This window comes from Phascolarctos cinereus, unplaced genomic scaffold (assembly GCF_003287225.1).
Source record: "Phascolarctos cinereus isolate Bilbo 61053 unplaced genomic scaffold, phaCin_HiC Scaffold_726;HRSCAF=1367, whole genome shotgun sequence".
Classification (NCBI taxonomy): Eukaryota; Metazoa; Chordata; class Mammalia; order Diprotodontia; family Phascolarctidae; genus Phascolarctos; species Phascolarctos cinereus.
In genome coordinates this window covers 262,901,143-262,926,858 of record NW_027556098.1, presented here as the reverse complement: position 1 = coordinate 262,926,858, position 25,716 = coordinate 262,901,143, and the positions used below count along the sequence as shown (strand labels likewise).

The 25,716-nt window shown below is 35.7% G+C and overlaps 1 protein-coding gene across 1 annotated transcript in view; it reads left to right on the top strand.

Moving 5' to 3' along the window:
* RNF17 (ring finger protein 17) overlaps positions 1 to 25,716 on the top strand; it is a 123,734-nt gene that overhangs the window by 67,831 nt on the left and 30,187 nt on the right. Inside the window, exons 17-25 of the mRNA XM_020968779.2 lie at positions 10,683 to 10,836; positions 14,031 to 14,146; positions 14,622 to 14,742; positions 16,737 to 16,857; positions 20,635 to 20,862; positions 21,043 to 21,193; positions 21,391 to 21,509; positions 23,584 to 23,674; positions 25,102 to 25,217. Of these exons, the coding sequence (XP_020824438.1) occupies positions 10,683 to 10,836; positions 14,031 to 14,146; positions 14,622 to 14,742; positions 16,737 to 16,857; positions 20,635 to 20,862; positions 21,043 to 21,193; positions 21,391 to 21,509; positions 23,584 to 23,674; positions 25,102 to 25,217 (1,217 nt within the window). The remainder of the gene's footprint in view (positions 1 to 10,682; positions 10,837 to 14,030; positions 14,147 to 14,621; positions 14,743 to 16,736; positions 16,858 to 20,634; positions 20,863 to 21,042; positions 21,194 to 21,390; positions 21,510 to 23,583; positions 23,675 to 25,101; positions 25,218 to 25,716) is intronic.

Sequence of the window (25,716 nt, the reverse complement as noted above, 5' to 3'; positions counted from 1 at the left end):
GATACAAATGAAAGATTTGGGAGGAAAGATAAGGAATCCTATTTAGTATATGTTGAGTTTGTAATGCCTGTGAGCCACACAGTTTGAGATAAGGTGAAAGCCAGATTGCAGAGAGTTTAGAAACAAGTGACAGGAGAAATGGAGGAATCTTTTGGGGAGGTTAGCTGAGAAAAGGTACCACTTAATAGGTAGCAGGAATGGACAGATCAAATGTAGGGTTTTTTTTAAGGGTAAGGGAGATGTGTAGGTATTAGGGAAAGATTGGAGATGATGGGTAGGGGATTTTAAAGGAGATAATGTTCTAGAAAAGATGGGAATGGCATTGAGTTGAGGGTTTGCTTTATCAAGGAGAAGGGTCGCTTCTTTCTGCAAGATGGGTGAAGAAGGAAAACTAGTGATGACATGAGGGAAGAAAGGGGTATGTATACTCAGCAAAGTACCTCTTGGGGAAGGGGGCTAAAGTATGTCAAAGTCGTCAAAGTCTGCAGTTACGAGGGCCGGGGGGGGGAGTACCTTGAGAGGAGAATGTATCATCTCATAGTTGATGTAAGTAGTATATCTTTTGTTTAGTTCTTTGTCGTCGTTCATTTATGTTTACGTTTGTATCCTTCTCCTGACTTCTGGGTTTGACTGTTTCTCTGAAGTTCTGATCTTGTCATCGGTAATGTTTGCAAGTCTTCTATTTCATTAAAGATTCATTTTTCTTCTATACTATTACGCTCATTTTCGGGGGATAAGTTATTCTTGGCTGTAAGCTCATATCCTTTGCCATCTGTAATACCATATTGTAAGTTCTCTGTTTCCTTGGTTATTCTTCTTCAGGCTGGGCCAGATGCTGGAACTGAGACCCTGCTTTGAAACTTGGAGTCTGAATCATACCAGTCCTGCTGCTGACTTCTAAATTTCCTCCTTTCTCTAACTGCCACTCAGGTCCTTTTTGCCTGGGAATGCCACTGCTGCGTTCAGGTCTCCCTATCACTCTTCTCTGGATCTGTGACGTGGAGCTGGGTAGTGAGTTACATATCTTCCAGTTGGCACTTGTCCCTATTGTAGAACATCATCATAGATCTGGGAATGCCCCGGTATGGGTTTGGCACCTCCTTTTTATTTTGATGTGCACCCCTCCTCGGGCATTAGAGTGTTCCACATGCCATGTGCTCCAGTGCTGACCTATTTGCCAGTGTCTGTAGACCCCGTTCAGTCTCTTTATGCTGACCTAGGCCAGACAAAGGGATTCACTATGATTTTCTTCTGAATTTATCCATCAAGATTTGGTGTGGTACATTTTATGTATCTGTTTGGAGGAGTTGTAGGTGAAAACTCAACTACAATGTTTCCTTCTTTTCTGCCATCTTGGCTCATTTCCCTTTTAAACCATTCAGGAACAGTGTGCTGTGGTTCTACATTCTCAAATTCTACAGGATCTTATTTTTCATCAGGTGTTGGATCATTTTCTTTTGTTTTGCAGTATTTATTCATAAAGAATGGAAATTATTTATTTTATTTGGAGGCAATATTTCTTTCTGTTAATATTTTTCCTGTTGATTAATATGCTTATACCAAAGATCTTCTGAGGTTTTTTCCCCCTCCTGATATCTTTGGCTATTTCACTCTTTTTTCCTCCTATTTTCCCTTAATGCTTACTTTCTGACTCCCTGCCCTCTGATAGATATTTCTGTGGGCACTGTATCCCAATGCCTTCTATCATATTTCTGTAGCCTAGGTCTCTGCCTCCAAGTCACTTTTGGAGAGATGGAACTGGCCCCAGCTGGATGCTGAACTCTTTCTCTTGGGCTTAGAGGAGTCTCCAACAGCCCCACCTCTCTATCCTCACTCATCATACTTTCAAAGCATCCTGTCCCCTTCTTTCTTTTCCTGGGTTCCATGGCTGACAGTTCAGAGCATTGCCACACTGGTGCTGTTGTAGCCTGAGATGATTTCTGTTGTTTGGATCTCTGAGGCCAGCAGGGGTGGGGGGAATGGGGTGTCTGAGGTGAGGGTAGGGTAAGCCCAAAAATGTTCTGCCACGTTCTCTCTTTCTCTGCTTTCCTGCAGAGATCTTTTATGGCACAGAATGTTGCTGTGGCTCCAGTCTTTGAGGCCTTAGCAAATTTTTGCATTTTGGAGGTTGAATCTTCACAGCTTTGGAAAGGGAGGAGGAGCCAACATGTGTATTTGGGTTTTGTTGCAAGCCCGTGGGTCCAATGGACCAATGCAGCCTTACTACCTGTAGTATGGTGAGGGGAGAAGGGGTGCTGAGTGAGCTCAAGGTATGGTTAGTTCATGGAGGAAATTTGTACCATCTTTTGGTTTCCTGATGTCCTACAGCCAGGAGAGGGGAACCTGTGGCCTCGAGGCCACATGTGGCCCTCTAGGTCCTCAAGTGCAGCCCTTTGACTGAATCCAAACTTCACAGAACAAATCCCCTTGAAAGGATTTGTTCTGTAAAACTTGAACTCTCAAAAGACCACACCTAAGGACCTAGAAGGCCACGAGTCTAAATCTAGACCATGAAGACAACTGAAGTTGCATTATCTTTATTGTATAATTTCTGTTTTGGTGAGATTTGAGAGATGGTGATAAGAGAAAATGTCTAGTTCTCTGTCTTGTTGGTCAGGGTATCATAGAAGTCTCAAGTCACTGGACTTGCACCCTCAATTACTGAAAGAAATGACTAATGTCATTGATAAGCCATTATCAGTTATTCTTTTTTTTTAATCATTTTTTCTTTTTTATTACTAAAACAAATACAAAATAAGAAAAAGAAACATAAACTTAAATATTGAAATTTGAATACAAAATAAGAAAAAAAAGCATGTCATGTGCATAGCAGATTGTGTGATTCAAAATATATAGCAATAAATTTCCATGTCAGGAAAGCCTATATAATAAATACTACGTGTTGTGTTGTGAGCTGTCCATCTTTTTTTGCTTCCTTGTAAGTTTTCTTTTGTTCTCTGCTATGCATTTTTTACTTTTTTTCCCCCTTCCTCCATGCCTCCCAGAAGGCTACAATTAAGTGTGCTTATATTTATATAGAGATTTTAGATATACATATGTATATACATACATATATAGACATACTTTCTCTAACAAATTGTATTTCTGACCTTTGTTTTTATATTTATGCATATCTCATTTCCTGTCCTTCCTAACTCCTCTGCTTTACTCTTTTACCTGCTACCTTGCCCTCCTATTACTTAAACCCCTCCCACAAGGATAGCTCCATTATCCTCCCATTCCCATTAATCTAAACACCCTTCTATGCCTCCTTTTAACCTATTCCCTCACCCTCCCCTCCAGAGATCCATCCTTTATCCTCTCCCCACTCCCTGTCCCTTGACATTTTATTCTTTTCTGAATTTAGAAAACTTTCATACTTTTCTAGCTATATATGTAGTCCCTCTTGAACCTGTTCCTCATGAAAGTAGGTTTCCAGAACTAGTAGCCCTCCTCCCCCCATCTAATGTGTTGGTTCTTCCTCTCATACCTCATTTGTATAAGATAATTCCTCTTTTTAGCTGATCCTAAACAGTTTTACTTTTTAAAGCTGTATCATACTCAGGTCCCCAATCTTTCTTACGAACTACCCAATTACTAATAATCTTATGACTTAGACTTTACATACATGAAAGGTAAACTATCTTCATTGAGTCCTTTGTAATTAGTCTTTGGTATGTTCCTTATATTTCTCTTGGCTCTTGTATGTTTTGTCTTGTTTTGTTTTTTTAACAAAGTTCTAAAAGCCTGACAGTTCATTAAATATCCATTTCTTCCCCTTTAAGATTATGCTTAGCTTTGCTGGAAATGATATTTTCAGCCAGAGCTCCAGTTCTTTTATTCTTTGATATGTAATGTTCCAAGACGCTGCATTCTTTTAGTGCCACTGCTGCTAGATCTTAGTAATTCTAATTGTGGCAGTGCCGTATTTAAATTGTTTTTTTCTTGTTGCTTGTAATATTTTATCCTTTAGCTGGGATTTTTGGAATTTGACTATAATATTCCTATGGGTTTTCCTCACAGGATCTCTTTCAGGTGATTGGTGGATTTTTCCTGTTTTCCCCTCTTGTTCTAAATTATTTCTTGTATTATTGTATCAAAATTTTTTTTTTGATCATAGCTTTCAGGTAGTTCAGTTCTTGTTTTCTCTTCTTGGTCTGTTCTCCAGATCAGTTGTTTTTCTTATGAGATATTTCACACTCTCTTCTGTTTTTTAATTTCTTACATTTTGTATTATTACTTCTTGATCTCTTAACTTTGCTGGCTTACCCCTGACTGATTCTGGTTTTCATGGAGTCATTTTCTTCCTTAAGATTCTGGATTTCAGGGCAGCTAGATGGTGCGGCAGACAGAGCACTGGCCCTGGAGTGAGCAGGACTTGAGTTCGAATCCAACCTCAGACACTTGATCACTAGATACTGTGACTGGGCAAGTCACTTAACCCCAGCTGCCTCACTGGAAAAAAAAAAAGGATTCTGGATCTCCTCTTCTAATTGATTGACTTTCTTTTCATAATCTTTTTTTTCTTGGTTTTTTTTTTGGGGGGGAGATTTGTTAGTTTTTGTCTTTTTTTTTTTTTTGATTTTTAAAATCTTTTAAAAGTTTGTGAATTCTTTTTGGGCATGTGATCATTTGATGTTACTCTTTGGGGTAGAAGAGGGTTTCTTTGCTCCAGTATGGTCCTCTGAAGGCAAACCCCAGTCTTTCTATTCCCATAGTAACTCTATGGTTGGATTCTTTCTCCTTTGCCTCTGCATTTTAAAAAAAATTTGTAATAGCTTAGTTTTTGTAATCATCTCTATTCCTGGAGTATGGGGTGGGGTGCTTCTGGCCTCAGATCCTCCTTCAGTTCTTCCCTCTGACATGGAACCTAAATCAAGATCTCTAGCCTCCTGTAAGTGCCCACAGCCAGGGGCATTCTGCCTCACTGCTTCTGCCCTCACCAGGTATGTGCTAGTTCCTTCTTGCCCTAGCCAGGTCCCTGTAGCACAGCTGGATCTGGCGTTCCTTGACAGCAGAGGTTCCCTCAGTCTTCCCCAGCTCAGACACCCAACTCCCCTCACTGTCTCAGGGCAGGTGAGGGGGCAATAAGAAGTCCTGTGACTGGGGCTGAGGTAGCCTCCAGTTTAGCTAACCCCAGGGCTTGCTGCTTGTTGTTTGAACAGATCTAGGAGCTAGCCTAGAGGTGTTTACTCCTCACTGGGATTTTTTTTTTCTCAGATCTTTTCTGATTGTCCCGGGTCCTGGTTCCTAAAATGGGCAGTACCCCACCTGGGGGGTACTAGAACCAGGGGGGGGCTAGTAGCCTCGGGGGCTATTGAATAAAAATAAGGGTTTGCCTAACCTAGTCACTGAGTAATTGTTTTTTTTCTCACTGCTTTTTCATTTCATTTTATTTTTTTGCATATTTTATTAACTTATTTTGATTTATCAACAATCACTTCCATATGCTTTTGAGTTTAAAATTTTTCTTCCCCTTCCTCCCCACCTCCCTCCCCAAAACGGTGCACAATCTGATATAGGCTATACATTTACATTCCTGTTAAACATATTTTCACATTAGTGAAGTTGTAAGTAAAAATTAAACCAATAGGAGGAACCATCAGAAAGAGGAAACAAAACTTAACAGAATAGGGGAAAAAAAGATAGCAATTCAGCTTTCAGTTATGATTACTATCTGTGTCTTTTTCTCCATCCTTTTTCCCCCATTTATGCTATTCTTTCTCCTCTCTCCCTCCCCCCCACCAGTAATTTGCTTTTGACCACCACCTCCTTTAGTCTCTCCTCCCTTCTATTTTCCCCCTTCCTCCTCTTCCCTCCCACTGCTTCTTCCCTCCCTTCCATCCCCCATCCCTTTTCTTTCCCCTTTTCCCTCCTACTGCACATAGGGCAAGTTAGGTTTCCATACCTGATTATGTTATGCCCTTCTTGAGCCAAATCTGATGAGAGCAAGGTTCAAACAATGCTCACCCCCCTCCCTTCTTTCCCTCTGCTGTAATAGGATTTTCTGCCTTTTCCTGTAATGTAATTTGTCCTTGTCTGCCTCCTCCTTTCTCAGTACATTTTCTAAGCTCAGACTAATCAACTTACTTGGATCCATTTAACCCACTTGATTAGATTTTTTTTTTATCATTACATCAAAGTCAACTAATATCCACCCCCTTTATGTATGCTCCTTAAACATGGTGTAATAACAATACAGTTCTCAAGAGTTCTAAGTGTCATCTTCCCTTGTAGGAATGTAAACAGTCTGCCCTTATTAACAACATTTTGTATCTTTCTGTCCCATTTACCTTTTTATGTCTTTCTTGAATCTTGGACTTGAAGATAAAATTTTTTGTTGAGCTCTGGTCTTTTTATGAGAAAGGTTTGGAAGTGTCCCCTATTTCGTTGAATATCCATCTTCTTTGAAAAATCATGCTCATTTTTGCAGGTAGTAGTTGATCCTTGGCTGCAATCCAAGCTCCTTTGCCTTATAGAATATCATGTTCCACTCCTTGCAGTCTTTTAATGTGGAAGCTGCAAGGTCCTGTGTAATCCTGACTGTGGTTCCATGATTTTTAATTGTTTCTTTCTGGCTGCTTGTAGCACCTTCTCTTTTATCTGGTAATTTTGGAATTTTGCTATTTTCCTTGGCGTTGTCAATTTGGGATCTCTTTCAGGTGGTGAGCAGTGTATTCTTTCTGTGGTTATTTTACTTCTGGTTCTAGGACTTCAGGGCAGTTTTCCTTTGATTTCCTGAAAGATATTGTCCAGGCTTTTTTTTTCCATCATGATTTTCAGGTGGTCCAGTGATTTTTAAATTCTCTCTGCTGGATCGATTTCCAGGTCAGTTGTTTTACCGATAAGGTATTTTAAGTTTTCATCCATTTTTTTCATTTTTTTGTTTCTGTTTGACTGATTCTTGCTCTCTCATAGAGTCATTGGTTTCCATTTGTCCAATTCTGGTTTTTAACAGATTGTTTTCTTCTGTTTTTGTACTTCCTTCTTCAATTGGCCAATTGTATTTTTAAGGGATTTGTTTTCTTCAGTGTACTTTTTTTCCAGTTTGCCAATTGTGTTTTTTAGGGACTTGTTTTCTTCAGTATACTTTTTTTCCAATTGTCCAATTGTATTTTTTAAGGACTCTTCTACCTCTCTCATTAGACTTTTAAAATCCTTCTTGAGCTCTTCTAAGAAGGCTTTTTGGGCTTCAGACCAGTTCATGTTACCTTTTGATGTTGCAGATGTGGGTTTGTGGACAATGTTGTCCTCTTCAGAATTTCTGTCTCGATCTCCACTCTTCTCAATATGAATCTATGGCATTTCTTTTTACTCATGGTTTCTTTATTTCCTGGCATTTAGAGAGATTGAGCTCTCCTGCTGGGGAACAGAGGTCACTGACCCAAGCTTCTCGTGTTGGGAGCCTAGGTCTTGGTCACTGGCTTTGTGTGCTGGGGCCTCTTATGTTGACAGTTGGAAGCTGTAGGGTTTTGGCCGCTTACCTGGTGTTGGTCTGGAATCAGCAAGGCTCGGACTTTAGGAAGAGTTTAGGTTGCTTTCTTCAGCTCTTTTCAGATGAATGCTATAGGGTACTTATCCGTCTGGGGCCTTTTGTAGTGCTGCTTCCCTTGTTTTTGCTGAGACGCTGGGAGACCCGTTTGCTGGGCTGCTTCACTGCGGTTCCTCGTCTTTCTTCCAGTTCAGGTGTTCCAGGGTTTTTTCCTGGGGTGATATTTTCTGGGTTTTCAGAGGTTAATAGGGGATAGTGAGAGCGACTATCTTTTTACTCCGCCTTCTTGGCTTCCGGAGGTTTTTTTTTTTTTGAAGGGAGCGATAGAACAAATGAATTTGGGAACCTCTGTCCCAAGAGGACCCCTATTTTACCCCTACTCATACTTATTTTTAGTGCTCTGTATTCATCCTGAAGCGCTATTTCATCTTTTGTGGGGGAGAATCTTGAAATCTTCAAATTTTCTGACCTACTCTGCCATCTTCCCAGAATCTTCCCTCTGATGTTCTACAAATCGTTTTTTGTTTGTTTTTGTTTGGTTTTTTTGGTTAGGCAGTGGGGTTGAGTGACTTGCCCAGGGTCACAGAGCTAGTAAGTGTGTCTGAGGCCAAATTTGAACTCAGGTCCTCCTGAATCCAGGACCGGTGCCACCTACCTGTCCCTGTGTATTGTTTTAAAAATAAGCTGTTAGTGGTGTCTTCTCTTTCTTACATCATCTTAATTATCCCCAGTATCCTTACCCCTCTCCCTCCCAGAGTCATTTCATGTAACAAGTAGAGGAAAAATAATCAGCACAATTAATACATTGAAAAAGTAAAAAATACGTGCACTATGTAATACCTGTAGACCTCTCACCTCCACAAAGGAGTGATTTAAGGGTATCTTCTCATATCTCTTCATTCAAGTTTTGCTTGATCTTTATTATTTTGTTACATTCATTCTTGTTATTTTGGAGTGTAGTTCTTTCATTTACATTGTTGTAGTTATTGTGTATATTGTTTTCTCGACCCTGGTCACTTCACCCAGCATCAGTTCACATGGATCTTTCCATGCTTCTCTGTATTCATCACATACATTGTTGTCTTACAGCACAATAATATTCCATTGCATTTGTTTGCCACAATTTGTTTAGTAAGTCCCTAATTGATGGACATCTACATTTTCCCCCTAATTCTTTGCTATCAGATAAAGTTCTGCTATAAATATTTTGGTGTATATGGCATCTTTCTTGTTATTGATAACTTCCTTAGGGAATGAGTAAATGTTTCTCTGGTTCAAAGGGTGTGGACATCCTAGTCACTTTATTTGCATATTTCCAGATTGCTTTCCAGAATGTTCTGTACCATCTCACAGCTCCAACAACAACATAGTAGTGTATCTGTCATTCCACAATTCCTCTGGCATTTGAGTATTGACACTTTTTTTGGTCATCTTTGCCAGTTTTCAGGATGTTAGGTAAAACCTCAAGGTTGTTTTAACATTTAGCATTATTTCATGCAGCTCTTTTGAGAACTGTTTGTATCCTTTGACTGTTTATCTATTGGGGATTGGGTGTTAGTCATATACGAGCATGCGTGTGTGTGTATGTAGATAGTTTGTATAACTTAGATGTCAAAAGCTTATCAGAGAAATTTGATAAAAAGATTTTTTTTTCCATTTGACAACTTCCCTTCTTATCTTAGGTGCATTAATTTTGTCTGTGCAGAAGATTTTCAATTTCATGAAATTAAAGCTAGCTATTTTGTCTTTTATAATTACGTCTATCTTCTGGTTAAAAATGCATTTCCTACCTTGAGCTGTGAAGAGGTATATGAGCTACTTTTTTTTTTTTTGGTAGCCTGATCATTAATGTTAAGGTCATGTATCCATTTAGAATGTATTTAAGAAAATGGTCTACCTCCATGATTTTTGAAAGATGGTAGAGAAAGGGAGAATAGCTAAAGGATTGAAGGACACATGCCTTGATTTGGACAGTGTGTTTAATTCCTGGAAATTTTCTACTATATGATATTAAAGTAATGATTAATGAACATCTACAAAATGAAGCAGGGATAATAAAGAACCTGCATGGCCTTATCAAAAGGTTATGCTGAGGGGTAGCTAGGTGACACAGTGGATAGAGCACCAGCGTTGGAGTCAGGATGATCTGAGTTCAAATCCAACCGCAGACACTCAGGTTATTAGCTGTGTGACCCTGAACAAGTCACTTAACCCTGATTGTGTCACCAAATAACAACAACAACAACAAAAAGGTTATGCTGAACTAATCTCATTTTCTTATTGACAGTGTTACCAGACTGGTAGATTAGGGGAACGTGGTAAATGTAGAATACCTAGATTTTAAAAAACATTTAACTAAGTCTCAAATCTAGTAAGTTAATATTTAGTAGGAATCAGTAACATATACTAGTGAAACGTAGTTTTTGAACATAAGCATAAGAAGGACAAATGACTAGATAGCGATTTGAAAAAGATCTGAGAGTTTAGGGGATTATAAGCTCAAAATGAATCAGAAGTATGACATGAAAGAAATTAATTGGAATAAGCTGAGGGAAATATAATAATGTCCAAGACTAGGAAAATGTTATTCCCCTGTAGTCTGCTTTCAGGAATGGGGAAGCTGTGGCCTTGAGGCTTTCAAGTGTGGTCCTTTGACCAAATCCAAATTTCACTTTGTTCTGTGAGGACACCGATTGGCTGTGATCCTGGACAAGTCGCTTAACCACCTAGTGCTGTAGGCTAGAGGTATTGAACATGTGGCCCAAATCAGATTAAAATGTAATTGGGAAATATTTAACAAAATAAGTAAAAATACAATAAAACAGATAAAACTACATTTTAAAACTAATGTGTTACCTGCACAGATCCTTATGCATGATTTAATGACTCATTTCTTTTTGAGTTTGATAACCACTCTTCTAGACAACTCTCTGAGACTAGGTTGCAGGGAAGATGCTAACTTACATTAGGAGAGGGAGTTCTATGTATCAGTGATACCACAGGTCCAGTAAGCATGCCTATTCTAATTTAATATATTAATTCTAGTTTTAAATTTTACATATGTAATTTATTTTGTGAATAGCCCCATAATACTTGTGGGGGGGGGTTATTGCACATGTGGTGAAATACTGTTTCTAAGTATGGGCAGCTTACTATGAAATTAAGAATGTCTCCTTTCTTCATTACTTAGATAGAAAGCCTTGACTTTTTAGTTCTCCTGAAGAAAATTGAAGAAGTCTATAAAAATGAAGATGGAGAAAATCTGGAGATCCTTTGTCCAGTTCCAGGTCAAGCCTGCATAGCTAAATTTGAAGATGGAGTCTGGTACCGGGCACAAGTCATTGGTAAGGACATACATGCCATTTGTATATAGATGTTTTTGTTTTGTTTCTGACTAGACCCATGATTTCGTTAGAGTAGGAAACTCCTAGTAGAGAACTTTTTCTAAAGCTTAAAAGATATTTTAGATATAAAGCTCAGAATGATAAAATCTAAGTTTATGTGGACTGATAGAAGGGAAATGGGTCAACTTTGGTTTCTAGTTACCTTTTCTTCCTATCGTCTCTTCAGAGATTAAAGATTAAGGATTGGATTGGGGATAGGAAACCGGCTGCTCTTCTGCTTTCATTTTCCTTTGTATATATATCTTTCCTAGTTAAATTAGTCACAAAGCTTTGGTATAGAAAAATCCTAGAAAGATAGTACAAGACAACAGAAACTAATAATGAGAATAATGATGAAAAGTATTTATATGTTAAGATAAAGTTTGTATTACTCTATTTAAACATTTATGGACTTTTACACAGTTTTTGTCTCCAGTCAACTATCTTCTTCAAGCTAAGTATTCTTTTATACTTTTGCCCAAACACTTGCTATGTTTGTAATTATCTTGTATGGTGCTTTCTTAATTTTCTACATTTCCTTTTTAAGCTCAGTATTAGGCTGCTGCTATATCAGACAAGCCTGTAAAAAGCTTACAAGAATACGACTAGTTAAGTAAAGTAAAAATGATGATCACCATACCAAATAACTTTTTACTGAATTTTAATTAGGCATAGCATTATATTGAGATGCTATTCTTCTTCTAAATTTTGTGTATCTTTCTCCCCAGAACCTTTGCATACAGCAAGTGTTTAATATATATGTTAAATGTCATGGAAAAATTACTTGTTACTAGAAACCCATGTTTCATGATTACTTTAGGACAGTCGAAATATTTTCAGAAACATCATAAAATCAGGATTAATAGAAAAATGCCTTGCTGTGATGCTCATAGCTCCGTAACTCTGAAATGTAAATTTTATATCACCTTTGCATATTAAAGTTTGACCAGTCTCATACATTAACTATATTTATTAAAACAATAAACATTTATTAAACCACACACAAAGTGGCAAGGTAACATTCTTGACACTAAGTTCCTTTTTTTAACTTTTTTAAATCAGTTTTTATAACTTACTTTCAAAATTCTTTTTAAATTTTGAGTTCCAAATTCTCTCCCTCCCATCAGCCCATCCCCCACTCATTGAGAAGGCAAGCAATATGGTGTCAATTGTACTTGTGAAATTGTGCAAAACATATTTCCACGTTAGCCATGCCATGAAAAAGAAAAAGAAAGTGAGAAAATTATACTTCAGTTTGCACTCAGTTTATCAGTTCTCTCTCTCTCTGAAAGTGAATAACATTTTTCTTGAGTACTTCAGAATTGTCTTTGATCATTGTATTGATCAGAGTAGCTAGGTCTTTCACAGCTGATCTTCATTACAATATTGCTATTACAGTGTACTATGATTTCCTGATTCTTTTCACTTGACTTTACATCAGTTCATATAGGTCATGCTACATTTTTCTGAAACTAATCTTTCTCATCATTTCTTATGATGGAGTAGTATCCAATTACATACTACAACTTGTTTAGTTATTCCCCAGTTGATGGGCATCCTCTCAATTTCCAGTTCTATGCCACTATAAAAAGATATGTGATAAATATTTTTGTACATGTAGGTCCTTTTCCTTTTTCATTGATCTCTTTGGGATACAAATCTGCTAGTGTTACTGCTGGGTCAAAGGGTATGTACAGTTTTATAGCTGTATAGTTCCAAATTGTTCTCCAGTATAGTTGGACTAGTTCACAACTCCACCTGCAGTGCATTAGTGTCCCCATTTTTCCACCTTCCCTCCAATATTTTTCCTTTTCTACCATACTAGCCTATCTGATAGGTGTGAGGTGGTACCTCAGAGCTTTTTAAATTTGTATTTCTCTTAATTATTAGTAATTTAGAACATTTTTTATATGAATATTGATACCTTTTATTTTTTCTTCTGAAAGATACCTGTTCGTGTCCTTTGACCATTTATCAATTGGGAAATGACTCTTATTTTTATAAATTTGATTCTCTTCCCCATATATTTGAGAAATGAGGTCTTTATCAGAGCTTGCTTCTTTCACTTTTTATACATTGAAACACAAGTGGACGTCTTAACAACTGTTTCTTTAGCAGGTTGAATTCTCCAGCAGATGTTCAGATAGTTGAAGTGTTCCCTAGCACTATTTTAAATCATATTTCTATTCCAGCTTTATGATCTGTTTCTCAAATTCTTGTATGTTTCCTTCTTCTGGCCTAGTGGTCTGTAGAAAATTCCTACCTCAGTATCTTTTCTGTTTCTCTTTCTAGTACTCCTAACTCAGATACTTAACGCCATGCTTCTCTCTGTATTTCAGTTAATGGACCCACATGCACGTTCGCACGCACACACTGTGTGCTTCTTTGTCTCTGTCTCTGTCTGTCTCTCTCTCTCTCTCTCTCTCTCTCTCTCTCTCTCTCTCTCTCTCTCTCACACACACCACACACACACACACACACACACACACAACACACACACACACAAACAAACACATTTATTACCTCTTTTATCTGTTCCTTTTGAAATATCATACCCTTCCAAACCCATTTCCTTCCATGAGTCATGTCCTTCCAACTCTGAATGATGTCTGTGAAATTAAACTTATCTTCTTAAGTTAGGATCACCTTGAGAATATAAATCCTAGGTGAAAAGAAGTTTGTTAATAAAATGGGGTTTTCACAGTTTATAGTTGAAAGGATGGGCAGGCAGTGTCTTGCATTATAGCTCTCTTTATTGAGTCCCTACTCAGCCCATCAAATTGGAATATCCTCATATTTATGGGGAATTTTTAATTTATCTTCATGGTTTTGAAACTTTTGACTGGAATATTTAGCCACCTGGTAGTGATTTTTTTTGGGGGGGGTGCATAGCAGCTTATAATAATCTCTTGGAGTGTAGGATGTCTACAATCTGCAGCAGTAAAAGAAATACCCAAATTAATGAACTCTGAGGTCCTTCAAGTATTGGAGTAAGTTTGTGGTTAAAGATGTAGTAAAATTTTTATGTCATTTTTTGTAAGTTTGACGCTTAAATATCTTCTAATTCACTTAACTGTGATGAAGTCATTCTGAATCATATGAAATGTATTTTTTGTTTTCACTTTCGATTTGTGCTGATTTGATAATCTCTGAAGGTTTACCAGGACATCAAGAAGTTGAAGTTAAATATGTTGACTTTGGTAATGCTGCAACAGTAACACTTAAGGAGATGCGTAAAGTAAAGGATGAATTTTTGAATCCCCCAGAAAAGGTATACCAGATTTAATTAACTTAAATTTTATGGCTAAAGTTACTAGTATAAATTTAGTCAGCTTTTTTTGTATTCACCATATACATTTAGTCATTCATGTCTTCATTTCTAAATAAGTTTTGCTGTTTCATTGAAGGTAAATATTGCTTCAGATACTACTTTAGAAATTGTTTCTACTTTGCTAAATGGTCTTCAGATTTCTTGGACTTCTCATAGGTCTTGAATATAAAAGTATGTATTTCTCACATAAGCTCCTTGAGTGCTAGAGATTGTTTTTGTCTTTGAATCTTTAGTGCCTAATAAATGGTACTTAAATGGAATGTAATTAATGGTATGTAATTAATGGTTTGTCATTTTTAAAATAGAAGTTCTCAGCAAATTTTGTTTTTACCAAATGGCATAAATTTTTCACTGTAATCCTAATATGTTGCTGGAAATGAATATGTTTTAACCATGGGAATTTTATTTGGCACAGGCAATTAAATGCAAATTGGCACATATTGAACCTTCAAAAAAAAACAAGCAGTGGTCTAAAGAAGCAAATGGAAAGTTTGAAGAAATGACTCATGATAAATTTATGACATGTTCAGTCATCAGTGAGTTATCTTTATGTGTGTATGTCACTAGAAATAATGTAAGCATTTTTTTGTAATTAGAATAATTTGTATGATAGAACATTTCAGTTAGGTTTTAAAATACAAAAAAGACAAGAATTCTCTCTGTATATTAGAAGATGTTAACCCTGACATGAAAAAAATCACAAAATTAGATTATTAACTTTGATCATTATCACTCTGAAATTCTACTTGTCTGCATCAAAACTCTTCCATTGAACTACAACAGAATTTGTATTTCGTCTTTGTATAGATCCCATGATGCTAGCTAGCCTTCTGTCTTAATATTTGGCCTTGACACGCCTCTGAGAAAGGCAATAAATTGAGCTCCTTGTTCCTAAAGGACCACCACCAGAGAGCTAAGCATTGCTTTGGGGCAGAGTTGATAAATATAAACTTTAATGCAAGCCAAAAATATAAAGGAGAAATTTGGAGACAGGAAGTTGGAGGCACATGGATTAGAACAGAATTGTCAAACATGCAGCCTCCATCACTTCCTAAGTGCCACCCAAACCAGATTAAAATGTAATTGGGGAATATGTAACAAAGTAAATAAAAATATAATAAAACATAGATAATATTACATTTTAAAATCAAGTCAATATGTATCCCACAGAGATCTTTGTATGTGGATTGGTGACCCCTGTGTCTGTTTTGAATTTGACATCACTGGATTAGAGAAACAGAAGGAAGTATAAACAAATAATAGAAAGAGGAAGAAAGAGAATTATGTATAGATGATTATTAAAAGACATTATTTTTCAAGCAGATCAGTAAAGTACTATTACAATAAACCACTACAAGAATACTTGGAAATCACTTGGTTGTTTGTAATGCTTTTCGGTATTAATTGCCACAATGGATTTTACCAAATTTGCAAGCAAGTGAAAATATAGTATTGTCTCCTTTTTTCCTAGCAGAAATTAAAATAGATGTGCATTATAGTAATACCTTTATATACTGTTAATACTTGAATTGTAAATGTTTCGGTTAGTTTTGTTTACTTTTTCGCTAGGTATTAAGTTAAAATTTTTTTTTTTATTTCGGCCTTTATTGGCCATCTTTCTGAAATGTATTAGAATCTGTCTTGCCTTACAGTGATGACAGTAGTGGTTGTTATAGTTATTGAACATAAACCTTGATCAGGATAACGTGGTGCCCAGTAGGTTGTCATTATTGAAAATAGGTATGAAAGGCATAGGAGATTGGAATAAATATTAAGCTCTAGGATATTCTTTGGAATTTTTATCATCTCTTGTTACTGTTGTACTTCAAAGAAAAGCCTTTGTAATTTGACTCTTTCTTATAAAAGGTCATTATGGAATGGGGAAGAAATCCAGGGAATTGAGGCTTCTACTTAATTGAAGGTTATATATATACTGGACTTTCTGATGTATAATATGTTGATACAAGTTGTGAAATATACAAATATAATACCGATTTAAGAATTAGTTTACCTTAATTTGTCCTTCTGAAAAACTGAATTAAAACCTGTTTTTTAAATTGTCAACCCTATGTAAATAATCCATTCTTCTTATGGTTTTTTAATTTTTTTTTTTCCAGCCAAAGACAAGGTTTATTAGAACATCTGTCGTATTGGTCAGACACTTAAGGAGTCTGAAAATTAGTGAGCTATTGGCTAGATTTTAAGAATTTGACCAGTGGCTAGATTATAAGAATCTGAGTCAGTTTTTTTTAATTTTTAAAAAGTCCCCTAGCAATTTGTAGAGGAAAATAACACAAAAGTGTCTATGGAGTAAAGAGTACAAAATATTTATTTTTATGAGTGCTATTGAAACGTTTACACAACTTCTCTCTATCTAGCAATATTCACTTTAACAGCCTTATGGAGATCATGCTTTTACTCAATAGTGTTTATAAATATATGTGGTTCTTAAAATATACATACTAAATGAAAATAAAATAGTTTATTCAAATAAAAAATATTTTTGCAAATTATATTCTTGGTTTTACAGAAATTTTGGAAGACAATGTACTATCTGTCGAGCTATTTGATTCTATCAGTGCTCCTGGAATGATACCAAACAGTGTTAATAACCAGCTAGTTAAGGAAGGTTTAGCGTCTTATGAGTTAGGGTAAGTATACTTTTTAATATTAATAGCTAATAAGCATATACTGTCTTTGGAATTTTTTGGGGGGGGTCACATCTATGACTTCATCTACATAGAAAAGAAAAGAAAACCTAAGTAATTTGCTTAGATCACATATCACAGTGTGTGTCAGAGGTAGGATTTGATCTCGGGTCATCCTGATCCCAGGGTTAGCTTTCTATCCATAAGACCTTACTGCTCTTAATTGTGAATATTTAATGTAAGTTCTTGATCATTCTGTCGCTTTTTTTTAAACTTCCAACCATCTTTCAAAATACTTTGTTAGGGTTGGTACACCTTAAAAAACCCTAAGGCGGCAGTGTCTTCAAATCAGCACTATTTTGGATGAAAATAAGCAATAATGTTTAAGTAATCTTCTACTATGTCAGGCTATTGAATCTAGCAATAGCATGATTTTGATCATAGAAAAAATAAGGTAAATAAAACATTATTTGAACCATTATTCACCTTTAGAAAAGCATATCATACAATTTTGTTTTTGCTTTTTTCTTAAAGCCTTGAAGGTTGTGCCCTTTGTTTTGGACATGGTGAAGTACAAATACTATAAAAAGAATATTAAAGGATAAAAAGGATTGTTAACAGTACCAGCAACTAAATCTGAATTTTAATATTAAAAAGGCATCTTCTCAATGCTTCATTATGGTATACCAACAGGAAAAAATAAGTCTTGCATTAGGGTACCAAATAAGAATTGGACTTGCCCAGAGTGAACAAGGAAATAAGATCATGTTGATTGTATAGCTGGAAGGTATACTATTCCTTCACCCTTCTAGTCCAACCTCTTTTTTTTAATAGATGAGATAACTTGAGGCCTAGAGAAGTCAACGAAAACAAGCATTTATGTAACACTTTAAGGTTAGCAAAATACTTTACAAATCCTCACAGCAACCTTGAGAGGTAGGTGTTCTTTTTCTGTCCATTTTATAGATAAGGAAACAGGCAGACAGAGTTAAGTGACTTGCCCAGGGTCACACAGCTAGGAAGTATCTGAGGCTACATTTAAACTTGGGTCTTCCTCACTCCAGGACCAAGTTTAGATCCCCTGTGTCACTAGCTGTCTCCACTTGTCCAAGATTACTCAGTGAATGGCAAAGAAGAGGAACTGAACCCAGCTGGGATCTTCTGGCTCCCAGCTGGGGAACCTGCAGCCTTGAGGTCACATGTGGCCCTATAGGCCCTCAAGTAGAGTGTCTGTGAAGTTTGGATTCAGTCAGAGGGCTGTACTTGAAGACCTAGAGGGCCATGTGTGGCCTCAAGGCTGCAGGTTCCCCACCCCTGCTAGGTTGTTGTATAGTTGACAGGTGGCACAGTGGAAAGGGTGCTGGGCCTGAAGTCAGGAAGACTCATATTCCTGAGTTCAGTTACTAGGTATGTGACCCTAGGCAAGTGACTTAACCCTGTTTGCCTCAGTTCCTCATCTGTAAAAAATGAGCTAGAGAGGGAAATTATTTGCAAACTGCTCCAGTAATTTTGCCAAGAACATCCCAAGTGGAGTCACAGAGTCAGACAAGACTGAACAACAACAAACTGTATGGTTAAAATTGTTGGAAAATATTTCCTTGTAAAATCTTTTCAGTACTCCAGATGTATTAGAGTTTCTCAGTTTCCTTCCTTAAATGTGATGCCATAGATTAAACACAGTGGTGTAGATGTGATCTGATCATGGGACTACTTCCGTTACTTCTCTTTTGGCTGTTGTTGTACTATTGACCTACACTGAGTTCATAGTCTGCGATTACTATCAAGCTAAGTAATCCAAGAAGAAGGATGGGAATATGTAAACCCGAAGAAACATACTATCTGATTTTTTAAGAATATTTTATTGATAGCTTTTATATTTTGCACTGTGCTCACTTCTCAAACACCTTCCCCTCTTATTGAATTCATCTTTTTAACAAAGTTAGGCAGAGCTAGCTGAAACAGCAAGCAGAGCTAGCAGAAGATACAGCGTTTCACACCATAGTTGGTCATCTTTAGGATCACAGAGCTAGAGTTGGCAGGGACCTTAGTGGTTCTCTTTTGTAGTATACTTCCAGTGTATTGATCGGTGCTTCTTGAACTGTGGGTGACAACCCTATCTGGGGTTCACAGTTTAAGAAATACAAGAAAACTGAAGTCTAGCATTGGAACCCAGGTCCTCTGACTCCGTAACTATTTCCACCAAAAGGAAGGATATATGTTTCATCATTGTTAATGTCATTAATGTTAAACATTTTTCCATTTACATTACATGTATTATCATTTACATTAAATGTATTTTATTATATCATTCCAATTACATTTAATCTGATTTCTAATTGTCTTAATGTTTTCATTTACACTATTGTAGTAATTATTTATAGGGTTATCTTAATTTAACTTTGTTTCATTCTGTATCAGTTAATACAAATTTTACCATTTTTTACAAATCCGTCATGTTCATTTTTTAATTACTAAACCAGTAATATTCAACTGCATTTATATGCCCCATTTTATCTACCCCTTCAGTGAGTACTCTCGTTTTTCTGTTTGTCTTTTTTCTACTACACAAAAAAATGCTTCTATGCATATTTTACATACCACTTAGTTTTGAAGGATGTGTAGGAAGAAAACTAGTCTTTCAAATGCTGCCCTTTATATTCATAAAGATGATGTTAAATTGACCTCATCAGAATATTAATGACCTTACCAATCAGTTGAGTAGTAGATGACAGTAGAACTATTGTGTCATATGATTCCTGTACTTCTATTAATTCAGCTTAGGATTGTGTTTGCTTCTTTTTTGGGGGGATCCACATCACACCTTTGGCTCATATAAAGTTGGTGCTGAATAATATTTGAGTCTTAAATATAAACAGTTGTCAAGAAAGTTTTCCTCAACTTAAACTTTTAACCTAAATTCAAGGCTTAGCATTTACTTGTTCATGTTAATTTTCATATTATTGGTTTTAACCCAGCTCTGCAACTTGTTGAAAAAGTTTTTGTGTCAGTTTTATCATTTATATTGTTAGCTCCTCCTCCTGGCTTTGGGGCACAGAAGATATTTGTTTGGGAGAGCTCCTCACAAAGGAACAAAGATAAAAATTTAAAAATTTGTCTCTACTGTGCCTTAATTTGTAATAAGAAAATTAACCCAAACATCCTGCAGGATTGGATTTGTAGGTAGAGGACAGAGGCGATGGATCCATATATTGTTTCTTCAATTCTTTTTTGTGATGATGGTAATAATTTTAATAGGATTACATATTTAGAACTGGAAGAGATCTTGGATGGCATCTAGTTCAAAGCCCTCATTTTACAGCTAAGGAAATTGAGAAGTTAAGTGACTTGCCTAGAGTCCCAAAGAGTTCCCTTTCAAATTCTGATTAGGCAGGGATTGCTACCACTGTTAGCCTAGAAAAAAACTTACCTTTTAAGTTAGATTTTACCAAGCAAAGTAAACTGCTCAATTACTCTCTTAAATCTTGTTTTTGGGATGAGAGGAGAATTTATGAATCGATATTTAGTAACTTCCTGATGCATTTCTTGAAATAAAACTTGTGCTTTTCAGTTTGTTTGGATTAAAAGTTTATTCTGTCTTACTGTGGTGTTAGGTATGGCTGTTTTGGGAAGAAGGTCAGTTAATTCAGAAAGCTAAATTATGATTTGATGTATTGTAAAATTACTTTTTTTTAATAGTTAAAGCATGTTCATATTTTGATTTGATTATTTTAGTCTACAATTATGTCATACACATTTTTATAAACATATATTGTTTTCTAGATATACCATAAAAGATAATTGTAAAAAGTATGATGAAGTATGGGATCCTTCTCCTGAAGAAATAATTTCAACTGAAACAAACACCTCAGATTCTGTGGTTACAAAATGTCTGGAGGAGCAGGATTTACAGTTACTTCATAACAAAGAAATTCCTGTGCAGATCTCTAATGTCGTGTCTCCTGAGAAGATTTATGTGCGACAGCTGTCAACAGAAACCTTACTTAACAGGTACAATGCTAGATTTAAAATCTAGAATCCACCTATAGGATAAAGAAATAATTCATATTTTCTTTACTTTAATTGTAAAAAAAAATTTGAAGTAATGAAACATAGCTAAGTAGCAAAGGAATTCTCTGCTAGAGTCTGTTATAAAAAAGTACTATCAGGGCTAAATATGTTTACATATAGTTTACAGGAAAAGATGGCAACAGCTTATGAAAACTCAAAATGTGAACCAGTTACATGGGAAATTAATATGTATTGTGCTGTTCAGATGGCTGAGCTAAAACAGTGGCGAAGGGGCCAGATCGTCAAGATAATTTCTGCAACATTGCTTGAGGTAAATGGTTCATTAGTGAGTCATGATCTCTCCTACAAATATATTATCTTGATAGTTAGTAATTTAAATTTCCTATACTACTGCATATTTGCAACATTTCCTTAATTTTTTGTTTCATTATATGTATCAACCAACTTTTATAAAACTTTTACAAAAAGCTTTTTTACATTTTAAAATCAAGTGTATTTTTTCTCTAGGTCATGCTTTATGACTTCGGTATTAAAGTAACAGTAAATGTGGACTGTCTAAGAAAACTTGAAGAAAATCTGAAGACAGCAAGAAGATTAGCTTTGGAATGTTCTCTTGTTGATATAAGGTAACCTGTTTCTAAAAGATTACTTTTAAAATTAATTTGTATTTTTAAATAGTTTGAAATTGATTTTTCTGTTTCGGTATATCATAGAAGCATAGATTCACAGTTGGAAGGAGCCTTTGAGCTCATCTAGTCCAACCCTCTCATTTTATAGATGAGAAAACTGAGGCTCAGAGAGTTTATAACTTGGCCAAGATTCTTGTTATCATTCATATTTTGTAAATATTTAATCATTATAAATTAAAAGAATTCAAAATTTTAAAGAAACTTTTAAGAACAAATTTAGAAGATGAAGACAGAAGAAAAATAGTTATAAAATCAATCATTCAATATTTATTAAGCACGTACAATATGCCAAGCACTATGCTAAGTGCAGGTGATAGAAAAATAGTAAAAGACAGTCCTGCCCTCAAAGAGCTTACGCGCTAATGGGGGAGACAACATGCAAATAAATATATGCAAACAAGCTATAAACAGGATAGGAAATAATTAACAGAAGGAAAGTATTGGAATTAAGATGGATTGGAATAGGCTTCTTCTTCAAAATAGGATTTTGTTGGGAGTTGAAGCAAAGCAGGGAAAAGGAAGAGGAACAGTAGGCAAGAGTTGAGGAAGGAGGGTGTCCCAGGCATGGGAGACAGCCAGAGAAAATGCTGAGACAAAGAGTCTTGTTAGTGGAACAGCCAGGAGGCCAGTGTCACTGGGTCACTGAGTATATGTTTGGGGGGTAAAGTATAAGAAGACTGGAACAGTAGGAAGGGACTAAATTATGAATGCCAAATAGAGCGTTTTATATTTGCTTCTGGAGGCAACAGGGAGCCACTGAAGTTTGAGTTGGGGGTTGGAGGGGTTGACATAAATGTGACCTGCTTTTTAATGGTCTCTCTTTCATCAAATTAATGTTATATTTAATTGTGTAAATGTTATATATCCCTCATTATAATGTGTAAACTCCTTGAGGACAGGAACTGTTTGTTTTCTGTTGTAGGTGTTGTATCTGTAGTACCTAGTACAGTGCAATTAATAAGTATTCTTTAAATTGAATTATTACACTGCTCAACTAATATCAGCACAGGTGTATTAATTAAAGGGTAAAAGAAAATCCCTCTTATTTTAAACTTAGTTCTGCCCTCTGGAACAACAGCGAAGGTCTATTCCTCTGACATTTAATTCTTTTTTTTCTTTTCTTTCTTTCTTTTTTTTTTTTTTTGGTTTTTTTATTTCTTTTGGGTAGGCAGTGGGGTTAAGTGACTTGCCCAGGGTCACACAGCTAGTATGTGTTATGTGTCTGAGGTCAAATTTGAACTCAGGTCCTCCTGAATCCAGGGCCAGTGCTCTATCCACTGCGCCATCTAGCTGCCCTTCCGACATTTGATTCTGCAAACATTAATAAGCACCTACTTTTTTAGGTGCTTTTGATAAATTTTATGCTTCAAACTGTTGTGTGTCAGATAATTAGCTTTAGAAACAATCAGCCCATTTAGTGTGAAAGTTAAATCATTTGTGTCTAAATGGACTTTTTAGGTTAGTATAAAAAGTAGATACAGTAGCCTTATAAGTAAGGGGAACCAGAGAGCCTATTTATTAAGTCCCTTTGACTATCTTTGAGTGATGAATTTTTGTTATTTAAGGGTGAATTTTATTTTTAGAAATTGCCATAAGTAATTTACAGGCAAGTCTGGAAAAGGTAGATAATGAAACTCTGCAGTAATTCAACAAAAAATTCAGCTCAACAAAAATTTATGAGTTGCAAGATACTGTTCTCCAGACCCTGAAATTGTCACAACAACAAAACACTCTGCATTAAATGGGCTTATATTCTACTAACACTTTTGAGGAGAAAAAGTCTCATTCAAATGATGAGACTGTTTTCTTTGTCTTTTAAACTGATTGTGAAAGTGATTCTTAGAGCGGAAAAACTGTATTGGACAGCAGTGGTACCTAAATCCCTAGGTGATAAGTTTTGAAAGATAATTCTCAAGTGTATAGGTAAGCTCAGGTACACTTGATTAAAAATTCAGTATTTTTACTTGAAGGTCACATTTCTTATATATATTTTTTTTCTTTTTACTTTTAGTCCAACTGGTGGAAGTGACAAATGGACAGCAACAGCTTGTGACTGTCTTTCATTTTACCTCACTGGAGCTGTAGCATCTATAATCATTCAGGTCTATAGCAATTGAAAGAAATATGAACATCATTTGTATATATTTTGGTTCAAAAGTATTTACAATTTAACATTATAGAGAAGGAAATGGAACTTATTTCAGTTATGTGTAATCTTTTACTTTTTTACATTTTCAAAAATGTCTAAAATGCAGTATTCTTAGGTTAGCAACTTAAATGATGAATGTAGATTAGGTACTATGTGGGATTAGTTTGCCTAAGTCTCATGAAAATCTGATATAACAAGTCAGGCTTTATTTCTAACAAAAGAATATTATCCAGCTCATTATAAAATAACCATAAAACATTAAGATAAAGTATATATAGTAATGTATTTATCTTGTCACAGGGTACAAAAACTTTCTGAACTTTTAGGAAAATTCTGCCTCCTTTGAATTCTTCCAAATACCAGTTAACTCCATTTTTTAAAAGTTTGAAAACATACCATCTACTGGAGTAATGATGTTAGGATTCTTTTAATAGTTCTTAGTCTCCTGTTCTTTGGAGAATTTACCTCTTTTGAACTTAACATCACTTCTGTGACTTCCAACATACTGAAGAGGAGATAGACAGGTGTGTGTATTTAGATGTAATTCTTGGCCTTTTTGAAGAAAAAAAGGCATATTAGAGGTTTAATTTTTCTTTTTTATCCAGACTTGTGATTTCATTAGCGTGGCAAGCTTCTGATAAAGAAACACTTACTATTAATACAAATTGACAAATTTATCTGTAATTTCTAGTCTTAGAGAATTGTCTGGGACACTAAGAGTTAAGTAATTTGCCCCATGATCACATAACTCAGTAAGGTCAAACATTGAACTTAAAACTCAGGTCTTCCTGACTGTAAGCCTAGCCTCTGTCTACTACATAGGCTACCTCTCAGGAGTTTAAATAGCTTAAGGAAATTTTAGTTTGTGGCCTGCAGGTTGCAGTGAACACAGGATAGAGAAACTTAACACCTAGTGGTTTTTGTTCTTGGAATTTTTTCTCTTCTTTTAGAGTTTTGTTTTGGATTGAGTTTTAGGTTTTAGGTTTGTAATTTCTGCATAGTAAACTTATGTTCTTGTAGGTTTTACTTCTGTTTTGAAGCTTTCCTGACAAATACTTAAAGAAACACACTGTGCTAATGATTCTTTAATAACCTGTTTTTAAGAGATTACCAATACTGGTATTTTTTCTATCAACTTTACTTACTCTGGGATATATAAAACAAATATTAACTTTATGATGGCACCAGAAATGTCTCATTTGGAAAAACATGCCTTCTTTGCAACCTTGTCACATAAAGCTTTGCCTACTATCTTGTAACTTTTTGAGTGTAATCCTTTCTGGTATGTTAAGTTATGAAGATCAGTGATAAAAGTAACCAAAAAAAAATCATTGTATAAGAAAACTTCAGCTCCATGATTCCTCTGATCTTATGTTCTAGGAAAACCACACAGCATGGCCACTGCCTGTGAAAATTCTATGCAGAGATGAAAAAGGACAATGTATTGATATTTCTGATTATCTGATTAAAAAGGGTTTGGCTTTGAGGGAAAGAAGGTATGGAAGTTTGGGGGTTTTAATGTTATGATGGAGACGTTTCCTAAGATTTCCTTTCTTATCCCTTAGTTTCTTAAATATACACTTGCATGTCAAATATTTTATATGTCTGTTATGTATGTTATGTAAAAAGCCAAATTGCATATGCCTCATATTTTAGAAGAAAACGTATTTGTAGATTGCTAAATCTTTAGCTATGAAGAAACTCCTTTCTGAACTGAATCTTTTTCCTTGATTCAAAACTCCCTCAGTAATTTCAGCTTATCACAGGGTTCTCTGCCCAGTAGATACTAGTCATTTCTATGGTGAGTTGAAATGAATCCTCTCCACTACCACATAACATTCCTTCTTTTCCCTAATATTTTCATTCTAAAACATGGAGAGAGAGGAATTAGAAGTGTCTCTCTGCTTAAATAGAAGAATGCTTTAAATAAAGGATTATAATGGATACCCAATTTGTTAAGGAGAAAGAGGGAAGAGGAACAAAGTGATGTTTGCT